At 41.9% G+C, this 14,412-nt stretch overlaps 1 protein-coding gene across 5 annotated transcripts in view; it reads left to right on the forward strand.

The window, feature by feature from the left end:
- LOC140205303 (doublecortin domain-containing protein 1-like) overlaps positions 1–14,412 on the forward strand; it is a 566,682-nt gene that overhangs the window by 79,604 nt on the left and 472,666 nt on the right. For all 5 annotated transcript variants that reach the window (XR_011887817.1, XM_072272825.1, XM_072272826.1 and 2 more), the window contains one exon: positions 11,255–11,460. Coding sequence is in view for 4 of the 5 variants with exons in the window: in XM_072272825.1 (XP_072128926.1) it covers positions 11,255–11,460 (206 nt within the window). In the remaining variant the exon portion in view is untranslated. The remainder of the gene's footprint in view (positions 1–11,254; positions 11,461–14,412) is intronic.

The following is a 14,412-nucleotide window of genomic DNA, read 5'->3' on the forward strand; positions in this document are numbered from 1 at the left end:
ATCTGCACTCAGTGGCCACTTTATTAGGTACTTCTGCTTGTTAATGGAAATATCTAATCAGCCGATCGCGTGGCAGCAACTCAATGCATAAAAGCATGCAGACGTGGTCAAGAGGTTCAGTTGCCATTCAGACCAAACGTCAGAATGGGGAAGAAATGTGATCTGAGTGACTGACTGTGGAATGGTTGTTGGTAGCATACAGGGTGGTTTGAGTATTTGAGAAACTGCTGATCTCCTGGGATTTTCACACACAATAGTCTCCAGAACAGGGTTTCCCAACCTTTTTTAATGCCATGGACCATACCTTTTTTAATGCCGTGGACCCCACGTTAGGAACCCCAGTTTAGAGAGAATGGGGCAAAAAAACAAAAAGGATCCAGTGAAGCAGTAGTTCCCTGGGCAAACCTGCCTTGTTAGTGAGAGAGGTCAGAGGTGACTGGCCAGACTGGTTCACATAGACAGCAAGGTGACAGTATCTCCAATAACCACGCTTTACAACAGTGTTGTGCAGAAGAGCATCTCTGAATGCACAACATGTCAAACCTCGAAGTGGATGGGCTACAGCAGCATCTGAACGTACACTCTGTGGCCACTTTACTAGGAACAGGAGGTACCTAATAAAGTGTCCACAGATATGAAGTGTTCTGCAAACATGTTCATTTTTCAGACTGCAGGTGATGAGGCAGTGAATGCGGATTCTGAGGAGATAATAGATGTTGATTGCATATTCCTTATTAATTTATAAATACACTTCATTTGTATTTCTCTTTGCAAATGCTATTAACGCTGCAATGCCTTGTCATTTGTAATATCCTTTAAAGATGGTAGTAGTTAAAAGCGTTGTGAGAAAAACTTCTCAGAAATTCAGTTCATGCCAAGATGATCTGACATGACAAGTACTGATTGACAGAATATGTGTGAGCTTTTGTATTAACAGAATACGTGTTTGCTGTAGGTGCTTGTGTCAGAGAAATGATGGATTCATATCAGCTTAATTACGATCTAATTTGGTAATACTAGACACTAGATAGGATTTCAGGTAACAAGTTAACACATTTACCTTTAGGCATTCAGGAACTTAAACATCTTGTCAATTTCAGTACATCAAAACGTGCAGAAATCTATCAGGTTAATGAACTTCAGCTCCTCAGCAATATTGCAAATGTTTTCTGGAATGTTTGCTAATTTCCATTCAGCATGCATGTCAAAACAGAGGATTTAAATTTACAACAAAACCCTCTTCTGTGTGCAGGGTTGGGATAGCCAGAGAAAAAGAAATTACATCAAATTGAACGTGAGTCCAAGAAAACCAACACGAGATTCTGCAGATGCTCGAAATCCAGAGCAATATCCAACACATACCTGTCTTCACCTATCAACTTCCAGCTATCCTCCTTCCCGTCCCCCACCTTGTTACTCTGGCACCTTTACCCTTCTTTCTCTGTCCTAAAGAAGGGTCGCGGCCCGAAACGGCGACTGTTTATTCATTTCTATAGATGCTGTCTGACCTGCTGAGTTCCTCCAGCGTTTTGTGTGTGTTGTTTTGGATTTCCAACATTGCAAATGTTCTCATGTTTATAACACACACAAAATGCTGAAGGAACTCAGCAGGTCAGGCAGCTTCTAAAGAAAGGAATAAACAGTCAACGGTTCAGGCCAACACCCTTCATCAGCCTGAAACGTCAACTATTTATTCTTCTATAGATGCTGACTGGCCCGCTGAAAACCCAACCAAGTTGTGACTATGTATAAAATTTGCAAATTTGAGATAATATATTTTAAAACTAATTGTAAAATGTCAATATTGAATTGCTATTTCATTTGTTCAATGATTGACTTTAATTGCTATGTACATTTACATGTATTAGGAATTTGCTGTGCTGTGTTAATCAGGGTGCAAGATGAACAAAAATACAACTTACTTACTGCCCGTTGCACTGCTGGCACTTAGGACAGTAATGAAGACTCTCCATCTCTGTCTGTCCTTGGCCATCATACTGTCGCACACAGATATAGAAGAATTCTTCATTGCTGTTTCCATAACAATTTTTTTGGCCAGTCAAGTTTGTTAGCCCTGAGCTGAACCCCCAAACTTGGAGGAATGGTGGATCATCCTTTGCCTGGTCTCTACCATCTGACCTGTTTGGCATGGATGACCCTACGAAGGGCTTGACTCCAGCTAACTTAGCTCTCTGGGTTTTTGAGGCACACAAGTCTCCAAATGCTATAACAAGATTGTAGTCCTCTTGGAGGAAAAAATACAACAATATTCGACAATTATAAAGAACAAGAAATTGTATAAAAATCAATAATTATATATAAGGAAAAATAAATCTAACAAGTTGGCGGTTAAAGAACAGATATGGAGTAAAATGGGCAACAATAAGTAATTTCTAGCAGGTATTTTTTTCCAATCTTATCAAGACTGGGTAAGTATGGTCTCGATAGTAACAGAAGGGTGTTTGATAGGGAGGGGTGCATTTTAGAAGAGAGGGATTACGGTATGATTTTTTTAAATTGCCCTGCCAAGCTCAAAAGCAGTATTTGACTATCATTTGTAATTCTCTATCTCAGATGCAGGCAGCCAAGTTAAGGGACTGAATGATTGTCTAACTGAATGTGGTTTGTGAAATTGAAAGAATTGATGGGGAGGGGTGGGTGGGGGAGACAAGGAGAGATAAGTTGTAGGAAACAGCAAAGTTGGGTGGTAGAGGAGGTGGGGAAGATGTTTGCAGTAGGGCCTGAAAAGATCTTGGGGATGCTTGGCCTGCTTTCAGATCTTAGGAGCAAGGATACACAACTGTAATGTCATTTACGGAGGAGATTCTGTAGATGCCGGACATCCAGAGGAGCACACACCAAATGCTGAAGGAATTCATCAGGTCAGGCAGCATCTGTGGAGAAAGATGAGCAGTCAATGCTTTGGGCCAGGACCCTTCTTCTTGACTGTTCATTTGGTGTCATTTGCTGGGCAGGTTATGATGATAAACACAAGCGATTCTACAGATACTGGAAATCCAGAGCAGTACAGGCAAAGTGCTGCAGGAGCTCAGCAGGTCAGGTAGCTTCTAAGGAGAGGAATAAACAGTTGACCTTTCGGGCCGAGGCCCTTTATCAGGACTGGAAAGGAATGGGGAAGAAGCCAGAACAAGAAGGTGGGTGAGGGGAAGGTGTACAAGCTGGAAGGTAATAGGTGAAGCCAGGTGAGTGGTGGAGGGGGTATGAAGTAAGAAGCTAGGAGGTGATAGGTGGAAAAGGTAAAGGGCTGAAGAAGAAAGAATCTGATAGGAGAGGAGAGTGGACCATGGGAGAACGAGAAGGAGGAAGGGCTCCAGTGGAGGTGAGGGGGGCCAAAGTGGGTATGGAAGAAGGGAGAAGGGGAGGAGGGAAAACTATTGGAAGATAGAGAAATCAATGTTCATGCCATTAGTTTGCAGGCTACCTAGACGGAATATGAGGTGTTGACCCTCCAACCTAAGTGTCCTCATCGTGGCATTAGAGGCATGGATCGACATATTGGAATGGGTTGGAATGAAAAAGGCTAAAAGGATAGCTTGTTGGGTGCATAAGGAAATCAGTCCCAGTTGCCAACTGACATTTTCACTTTTCTTCTGCTGTAAGCTTTCCTGCAACTTGATAAAACCTGCCAGACCAATGTTTAAACTAGTACAGAAGAAGACAGATGAATTAAAATGAATTCTCAGAATTAATTTTATGGGATTAGTACAAAAATGTTTCAGAGAAATTGCCAGTTTGTAAATCAGATTGACCTTTCTGTGGCAGTACTGCTAAACAGAAATATGATCCATGGCTCCGTTCCATTGAGAATCTTGTTAGTCCTTTGTTCTCATTCCCTTCTGACTTACTGAAGTTATCAAATTCCTATCAAGAGTGAGGTAGAAACACTCAGCATTCATTTTTAGGGGAGAGTTGACTGATGCAATCTCTCACTATCTGTGAGGCCGGTTGTATTATTCTGGCAAAAGTTTCCCACGATGCTCAGCAGAACAACACAAGCAACAACCGTATTACAACAAACAAATCAAAACAACGACAGTAAAACAAGCCCCTTTCCTCCCACCCATCCACCCACTGCCCCACTCAAACACAGACAGTCCTTCAACTCCACAGCAGGCCATCTTAGGGCTTTCATCTTCCAGTGGACCCGTGCACCTGCAGATATCGAGCCTCTGACTTCCCTGGTAGACTTGTACACCCAAGGCTTTGGCCATCAGGCCTTGACTTCTGATCGAGCTTCGGGCTTCAATCTTTGGTTTCTTTTCATTGAGATCTCCTCTCAAGGTTTAACACACAAGATGCACAGCTAGTCTTTGTTAACTCCTCGGTTGAAAATTCATCCTAGGAATCAATCTGTTGAACTTTATGGAAATAAATTGTGAGAAGCCTGTACTTGTATTGTACTTAGAGAAGTCCATAGTGTTAACCTTGGTGATGGAAGTTTGGTAAAGGACCGAAGTTTGCAACTGAATTACTAGAAAATGAATCAATACTTTTTATCTTGTTAACTCTTGCCTCATCATCTTTTCCTACCACTTTATTTTCCTTCTGTCTGAGGAAAATAACTTGCTGAAGTTTGAATGTGAATGAGAACGACCTCCACTGTGCCACAGAGAGTAAGGAGCAGCTGCGAATGGAGAGGCTGAGCAACCAAAAGACCAGACCACTAACCACAATCGCCTCCTACCCTTGCCCACACTACACCAGAATAGGTGGATCCCGATCGGCCTCTGCAGCCACCTGAGGACTCACCTGTAGACAATCACTTCGGAGATCATCGTACTCAACTCAAGTGATCGCCCTACTCACCTGATCTGTAATTAATGAGTCTTGTACCGTCTTCCCATAGTCACACGTACACATCCAGTAAAACATGATTGTGAGCTGGAGCAGAAAGCACAAATGTCTTAATCTGTCTTAACCCAAGGCAGCAACATTGAATTACAGCTCCCCACCCTGTTACCCCAAGGGGGTCAGGTAACTGCAAGCAAATCATGGAATTAATTTATATAGCTCTGGTTTTGACAGATAAAATCACTAAACTGTCAAGAAAAGCACACACAAAATGCTGGAGGAACTCAGCAGGATGGGCAGCATCTCTGGAAAGGAAAAAGCAGATGACATTTTGGGCCGAGGCTCTTGGAGTTTGCTACTCTAGATTTCCAGCATCTGCAGAATAAGTTTCTATATTTTTACCAAAGGAGAAAAAAAATAAAGCCAGATATTGTTGTAATTATCTAATTTTTCCTTGGAGAAGAAGAGGATAAGAGATAATTTGATAGAGATGTACAAGATGATGAGGTTGGTACAGATGGCATCCATCATTTAGGACCTCCATCACCCAGGAATACCCCCTCTTGTCATTGCTGCCATCATGGAGGAGATACAGGAGCCTGAAGACAAACACGCAACGTTCCAGAATCGGCTTCTTCCCCTCTGCCATCAGATTTCTAAATGGACAATGAACCCATGTACACGACCTCACTAATTTGTTTTTCTTTTTTTGCTCTCTTTTTGCACTACCCATTTAAGTTAATTTTAAATATATATTTCTTCTGTAATTTTTATACTGTAATTTATAGATTTTTTATATTGTTAGGCAATCTACTGCTACCACAAAATAACAAATATCACGACATAGGCCAGTGATATTAATTCTGATTCTAATATATTGTGTGTTTCTTTTCCTATTTGCTGTAGTACATAGAACATTACAGCACAGCACAGTACAGTACAGACCCTTCAGCCCATGATGTTGTGCTGACTTTTTAATTTAATATCAATCTAATCCTTCCTTCATTAACAAAATTATGAGCGGTATAGATAGGGTAAATATAAGCAACCTTTGTCCACTGAGGTTGGCTGAGCTTAGAACTAGATGCCGTATGTTAAGTGTGATGGGTGAAATGCTTAAGAGCAACATGATGAAGGACCTTTTCATTCAGAGGGTGATGAAAGTGTGGAATGAGCTGCCAGCAGAAGTGATGGATTTCAACTTTTAAGAGAAGCTTGGATGGGAGGTGTATGGAGGGCTCTGGTCCGGGTGCAGGTCAAAGGGACGAGGCAGAATAATAGTTCAGCACAGACCAGATAGGCCAAAGGGCCTGTTTCTGTGTTGTAGAGTCTATGACATGTACATAACCCTCCATTTTTCTTTCATCCATGTGCCTATCTAAGGGTTTCTTAAATTCTTAATGTATCTGCTGGATGAATTGTTAATTTGCCTGTTAAGTACTGTTAAGATTGTCGACAAAGTTGTAATTGCGGGACAGAGGTTTGATAAAATGGTGAGCGCAGCTCTTGTTTTACTGCAGACTAGTGCTGATGTAGTGGCAGCAGGGCGTGCTGAATCACAAGTCTAGTTTCCCGTAGCTGGCGGCGGAGATTTCAAAGGCAGGGTTCTATCGTTTCTGAGGAGTGAGGGAAAGAACCCATATGAGAATTCAGGTTTATCACCACTCACATATATCATGAAATTTCAAGCGCAAACACGAGGAAATCTGCAGATGCTTAATTTGTGGCAGTTGTACAGTGAAATACTTAAAATTACTATAGTACTGTGCAGAAGTCTTGTGCACCCTAGCTATATACGTGTGCCTAAGACTTTTGCCCCATACTGTACAGCCCAAGTCCCTGTGTGACATGTCTCACAAGTATAGCACTGAACAGCAATATAGGACCTTTGGTGTGCAAATTTGACAGAGTGCTTTACAAAGCCTTAACAATAATATGAAACAGTGTCAAAATGGCATGTTTTTACAGGGGGTACAAGAAAAGGGGCACCAAGGATTAATAAATGAAAGTGCAAACGCAAGGAAATGAATGACACCTTTTATTTTGTTAAGTGCAGAGTTTGTTAAGTGTGTCCAGGACAGATTCCTGTCACAATATGTTGACAGGCCGACTGGGGGAATGCCATACCAGAACTAGTATTAGGTAACGAACTGGGTCAGGTCACAGATCTCTCAGTGGGTGAGCATCTGGGGGACAGTGACCACTGCTCCCTGGCCTTTAGCGTTATCATGGAAAAGGATAGAATCAGAGAGGACAGGAAGATTTTTAATTGGGGAAGGGCAAATTATGAGGCTATAAGGCTAGGACTTGCGGGTGTGAATTGAGATGATGTTTTTGCAGGAATATGTACTATGGACATGTGGTCGATGTTTAGGGATCTCTTGCTGGATGTTAGGGATAAATTTGTCCCGGTGAGGAAGATAAAGAATGGTAGGGTGAAGGAACCATGGGTGACAAGTGAGGTGGAAAATCTAGTCAGGTGGAAGAAGGCAGCTTACATGAGGTTTAGGAAGCAAGGATCAGATGGGTCTATTGAGAAATATAGGGTAGCAAGAAAGGAGCTTAAGAAGGGGCTGAGGAGAGCAAGAAGGGGGCATGAGAAGGCCTTGGCGAGTAGGGTAAAGGAAAACTCCAAAGCATTCTTCAATTATGTGAAGAACAAAATGATGACAGGAGTGAAGGTAGGACCAATTAGAGATAAAGGTGGGAAGATGTGCCTGGAGGCTGTGGAAGTGAGTGAGGTCCTCATGAATATGTCTCTTCGGTGTTCACCAATGAGAGGGAACTTGATGACGGTGAGGACAATATGAGTGAGGTTGATGTTCTGGAGCATGTTGGATATTAAGGGAGAGGACATATTGGAGTTGTTAAAATACATTAGGACGGATAAGTCCCCGGGGCCTGACGGAGTATTCCCTAGGCTGCTCCACGAGGAGCGGGAAGAGGTTGCTGTCCTCGTTGTCCATGGGAATGGTACTGGAGGATTGGAGGGAGGCGAATGTTGTCCCCTTGTTCAAGAAAGGTAGTAGGGATAGTCTGGGTAATTATAGACCAGTGAGCCTTGCATCTGTGGTGGGAAAGCTGTTGGAAAAGATTCTTAGAGATAGGATCTATGGGCATTTAGAGAATTGTGGTCTGATCAGGGACAGTCAGCATGGCTTTGTGAAGGGCAAATCGTGTCTAACAAGCCTGATAGAGTTCTTTGAGGAGGTGACCATGCATATAGATGAAGGTAGTGCAGTGGATGTGATCTACATGGATTTTAGTAAGGCATTTGACAAGGTTCCACACAGTAGGCTTATTCAGAAAGTCTGACGGCACGGGATCCAGGGAAGTTTGGGCAGGTGGATTCAGAATTGGCTCGCCTGCAGAAAGCAGGGGGCTGTGGTGGAGGGAGTACATTCAGATTGGAGGATTGTGACTAGTGGTGTCCCACAAGGATCTGTTCTGGGACCTCTACTTTTCGTGATTTTTATTAACAACCTGGATGTAGGGGTAGAAGGGTGGGTTGGCAAGTTTACAGACGACACAAAGGTTGGTGGTGTTGTGGGTAGCATAGAGGATTGTCGAAGATTGCAGAGAAACATTGATAGGATGCAGAAGTGGGCTGAGAAGTGGCAGATGGAGTTCAACCTGGAGAAGTGTGAGGTGGTACACTTTGGAAGGACAAACTTCAAGGCAGAATACAAAGTAAATGGCAGGATACTTGGTAGTGTGGAGGAGCAGAGGGATCTGGGGGTATATGTCCACAGATCCCTGAAAGTTGCCTCACAGGTGGATAGGGTAGTTAAGAAAGCTTATGGGGTGTTAGCTTTCATAAGTCGAGGGATAGTGTTTAAGAGTCGCGGGGTAATGATGCAGCTCTATAAAACTCTGGTTAGGCCACATTTGGAGTACTGTGTCCATTTCTGGTCGCCTCACTATAGGAAGGATGTGGAAGCATTGGAAAGGGTACAGAGGAGATTTACCAGGATGCTGCCTGGTTTAGAGAGTATGCATTATTATCAGAGATTAAGGGAGCTAGGGCTTTACTCTTTGGTGAGAAGGAGGATGAGAGGAGACATGATAGAGGTATACAAGATATTAAGAGGAATAGATAGAGTAGATAGCCAGCGCCTCTTCCCCAGGACACCACTGCTCAGTACAAGGGGACATGACTTTAAAGTAAGGGATGGGAAGTTCAAGGGGGATATTAGAGGAAGGTTTTTTACTTAGAGAGTGGTTGGTGCGTGGAATGCACTGCCTGAGTCAGTGGTGGAGGCAGTTACACTAGTGAAATTTAAGAGACTGCTAGATAGGTATATGGAGGAATTTAAGGTGGGGGGTTATGTGGGAGGTAGGGTTTAAGAGTCAGCACAACATTGTGGGCCCAAGGGCCTGTACTGTGCTGTACTGTTTTATGTTCTATCTTAAATCTTTGAAGGTGGTAGGGCAATTTGTTATGGGCTATGGTAGCGTTAGTAGAATTAAAAGCAAGGACGTGGAGTGTGTTATCGCTGAGGAGAAGGTTTTAAATGGTACAGGAGCATGAGGAGCATTGAATGTGGAAAGTCTAAAGAAACTGCAGGTCTGTGCCTAGTGAGGAATATACTCAGTGGCCACTTTATTAGGTACACCTACTCATTAGTGCAAGTATCTAATCAGCCAATCACATGGCAGCAACTCAATGCATAAGAGCACGTAGACATGGTCAAGAGGTTCATTTGTTGTTCAGACCAAACATCGGAATGGGGAGGAAATGTGACCTAAGTGACTTTGACTGTGGAATAGTTGTTGGTGCCAGACGGGATGGTTTGAATATCTCAGAAACTGAGATTTTCGCGAGTTTATAGAGTATGCTGTGGGAAAGAAAAAACATTCAGTGAGCAAAATTTCTATGCGCAAAGCACCTTGTTAATGAGAGAGGTCAGAGGAGAATGGCCAGACTGGTTCAAGCTGACAGGAAAGAAACAGTAATTCAAATGACCATGCATTACAGCAGTGGTGTGCAGAAGAACATCTCTGAAGGTACCTAATAAAGTAGACACTGAGTGTATATCTTATTTAACAATGTTGTCCAATGTTTTTTCCATACTAGTGGGGTTACGTGTGTTAAGTGATATCAGTGGGGTTTGAGCTGCTGTCTGGTATTGTTCCTATCCCAGTGTGATGTATACTGTTATCTGACTTGTCTTCTAACCAGTGAGGTTGTGCTCTCAGTGGGAGAGCAGTGTCAGGCGACCTGTACATGACCTGTTTTCTTGCCTGGTGTTGTTCCACTAGAGAGTTGTGCTGTGTGATTTATCAACGACGTAGTGTTCCTGTACACAGCGAGGTTGTGCTCCTGGCAGGAGTGTTGTGTTTTGTGACCTGTCTATGAACGCAGTGTAGCACAAGAGTTTCCGCTGGCGGCTGGAAATCCAGAGTAGCACACACGTAAGATGCTGGAGGAAGGATGCGCGTTCCCACCCAGTGTTGCTTTGCACCTTATTATAATATTCAGTGGTTTGTTCACGAGGAGTGTCTGTTGGTTTCCTGTTAGATGTGACCATGAAACGGTAACATTACAGTTAACATATTACCTTATACTGCCACCGACCCAGGTTGAGTTCCTGCTGCTGTCTGTAAGGAGCTTTTACATTCTGTCCGTGACCACCTGGGTTTCTCCGGGGCCTCCCACATTCCAAAGGCTCTTGGGTTAGTAGGTTAGTTGGTCAGATGCGTGTAACTGGGCGGCAGAGGCTTGCTGGGCCGGAAGGGCCTGTATTTGTGCTGTAACTCTAAATCTAAATCTTGTTTTTCCAAAGTAATTTTTAAATTTACTACATTACCATAACATGAGCTGGGAAATTAGGACCTAAAGATAGCATCAGGCTTTTGGGATATGCCAGGTGCCTAATCATTTTTGAAAACCCATCTTAATCAAAGGAAGAAACTTATTGTACAAAATATCATCAAGGAGGTTTTGACATCTTTACTTATATTGATTTGCACGCTCTTTATTCATTGTGAGCTCAATTTAGCATATTACTTGAAGGAAATCAGGTTTAGGGGATTTTAAATGAGATTAAGATACATTAATTAAGCTTTTATGTATCTCATTAAATGTGAGGCAAAGTGACTCTATTCTGTTAAAATAAAGGTGCGATAAATGTAATATTGTTGATCTATTACAATGATCTACAGATTATTCAAGGAGGCATGCTAAGGTGAGTTTTAATTATGACTAAATTGTGATATTACTCTTTCATACCCTGAACATCTGTTCCCTTCAGGAACAATGATTTATGCCCATTATCAGCATGGCCAGCTTGCTACAGCTTATGCCATGCTTAGTGGGAAGTGAAAGAGATTTTAAAAGTAGGCGCATCAAAGTGGAACAAGGCCAATATGTGTTAAAGTGATAAGGTGATGGGCACCTGATCAGATGGAGCCAAATGTTAACTTTAGCTTTTTCTTACAGACCATCTGTCATTGGCCAAAAGGGTGAGCTGGACTATGAAAGGGATAGAACTTCCTTCTGACAGGCAGCATGGCAGGACAAAACCCATTCTCTCACGCCGTCTGAAGAAGCTCATTGAAAATGGTGCTGTCAGAATTCTGGTTTTCAAAAATGGTGCAGGGCAGGATGGGGACGAAATCACCACCTCACTGGATGACCAACAACAGGTAAAAGTGCTTTATTTTGTTAAGTATCTTATTTCTGCTTTCCCAAAGCGATTCAGTTTCCCTCTTGAAATAAAGTTGAAAGTCTGGCAAAGATGGGCATTAACAGTATTTTTTTAAATAGCATATTTATTCAACAGAAAAAAGACTTAAAAATAAACAAGAAAGTTAAGATTTGCTGAGATTAAACAAGTTCATTTTTAAACTAAGTGGAAAGGACATTCTAAATAGCTGTCCTGATGAAGGGCCTCAGTCTGAAACATCGGCTGTTTATTCATTTCCATAGATGTTGCCTAACCTGCTGAACTCCTGCAGCATTTTGTGTGTGATACTAAATTACAAAGGCAGTTTAGAAGCATGTAATTGTTAGGAATGTAATTTTTTATTTAGATAACTGCCTCTAAATCTAGTAATAGTTAACTCATAAACCTAATCTCTGCTTTAAAATCCCAAACAAATAGATGTTTCTACTACTCTACTTTACGAATTCCGACACGTTGATCTTCCAATGGTTTGCAGGGGTATTTGGCTTGCTCAATTTATAAAATGTATTTGTCTTTATTTTATTATGCCTTGGATATTAAATATTAACTTCACCAACCAAATATAGGATTAGATTTATACTGAAATTCTTACCAGCTTTGGTAACAACAAGGAAAGGAGTTAATATGTGACTGAATATTTTTAATATATAATAATTATCCAGGAACTAAAATCTATCTATCTGGAGGTTAAGCATCATACCTTACATGCGTAATGTAATTTACTTGGAGTTTTAGAATAAAAACTGAGTTTGGAATTATTCTATATGGAATAGAAGGATTTGAAAATAAGATGAATGATTTTATAATTGTATTCTAACCTATAACACCCAAAGGAAAATCAATATGAAAGGAACTGGTGTGTCTAAACCTGATTCTGATTCTAAATGCACTTGCAGACTCAAGGGGAATAATTACAGGTTAATTTACAGAACACGAGCGATTGTACAGAGTTTATTTATTTGGAGATACAGCATGGAACAGTCCCGTCTGGCCCTTCGAGCCGCGCTGACAGCAATGTTCGTCTGTATGTATATTGATAAATCTTTCCAAGTGCTGGGTTGCAATGTGAGTTGGGGACACCTTTGGTCCAGCCAGTTTGCCCACAGCCATAGTTTGTCTACAACAAATGTAGTGTCACTGGCTCTTCTCTCAGCCTTGGAGAAGCTGGACAGCAGCAAAACTTACCGTACATCAGGCTGCTGCTTATTGATTCCAGCTTGGCATTCAATATCATCATTCCCTCGCTAAGACCTGGGCCTCTGTACCTTCCTCTGCAATTGGATCCCTGACCTCCTCACTGGGAGACCACAGTCAGTGCAGATCGTAATAATACCTTATCCTCGCTGACAGTCAATAAGGTGCACCTCAGGGATACATGCCAAACACAAGCCGCACTGCCCAGCAACCCACTATTTAACCCTAGCCTAATCACAGGGCAACTTACAATGACCAGTTAGCCTACTTGAGACTGTTGGAGGAAACCGCAGCAAATGGAGGAAACTCATGCATCCTGTGGGAAGCATGTCCAAACCCCTTGCAAAGGATGGTGGGATTGAACACCAAACTCCGAACTCCAATGCCTCAGGTGATAATAGCATTGTGCTAACACTACTGAGTTCAAAAATGCTCAACAGAACAACAGCTTTAAAATAATAAAGAGTCTTTCAACAGATTAGTTTAAATATGTTTGTGTAAAATATATTAAAAGCGAAACATAATATTTTTGTCAAAATGCACTCCCATTCCCTGTGTGCCCCTCAACTGGGTTGAAAGTAAATAACTGTTCATATCAGTTCTAGTCGTTAATTTTAACAAGAAATTTAGTGGTACATTAACAGGAAAGCTTTGAGATGTCTCACCTTTCTCAGTACTTATTCCACGTTTCTCTGTCAATTTTCAGATTTAACACTGTTTGTGCCTCAGGGGCAGACTTCAATCTTGGCGTCAAGGAGTGTGTTAGATATAGAGAAGCAAATGAATGCAAAAGTAAAAACACAAAGAAGTGTGCATATAGCCTCAGTTAAAAGTGTAGAGGAGTCAAACAGAACTTTGATGTTGAGAGAATCTCATTTCTCAAGGGGCCAAAAAGCCCTGAATTGTAGTTGGTTCGAAACCAGTAATTGGTTTATTATTGTCTCATATACCAATATGCAGTGACAGAACTTTGTTGTGCAAGCAATTGATGCAGATTATTACAAAAGGAAAAACGATAACAATGAAGAATATAGAGTCATAGAGAATCAGGCTCTTCGGCCCATCTATTCTGTGCCAATCTGTTATTCTGCCTAGTCCTATTGACTTGCACCTGAGCCATACAACATCCATCACTACCACTGGTATCTTATTTAACACTCTCCCCACTCCTGAGTGAAGAAAATCTTGCTCAGGTTCCCCTTAAACATTTTACCTTTCATCCTTAACTAATAACCTCACCCAGCTTCAGTGGAAAAAGCCTGCTTGCATTTACCCTACCTATACCTTTCATAAGTGAGAGGCATAGATACAGCAGACAGGGAGCATCTGTTTTTCAGGGTTGAAATGTCTAATACCAAAGGGCATGCATCGAAAGTGAGAGGCGGTAGGTTCATGAGGGATGTGAGGGTTAGTTTTTTACTCAGAGTCGAGGATATCTGGAATGTGCTGCCTAGGATGGTGGTGGAGGCAAATACATTAGAGGCTTTTAAGAGATGTTTGGATAGGGACATGGATGTAATTAAGATGGAGGGATACGGACATCGTGTAGGTAGGAGAGATTAGTGTTTGGGTGTTTCTGATTTGCTTTTCAGCTGGTTTGGCACAACATTGTGGGCCGAATGGCCTGTTCCTGTGCAGTACTGTTCTATCTTCAAATCTCCCCTCATTCTCATAATCTCCAGGGAATAAAGTCCTAATTTACTCAATTTGAATACAG

The sequence above is a fragment of the Mobula birostris genome, chromosome 11 (assembly GCF_030028105.1).
Source record: "Mobula birostris isolate sMobBir1 chromosome 11, sMobBir1.hap1, whole genome shotgun sequence".
NCBI lineage: Eukaryota > Metazoa > Chordata > Chondrichthyes > Myliobatiformes > Myliobatidae > Mobula > Mobula birostris.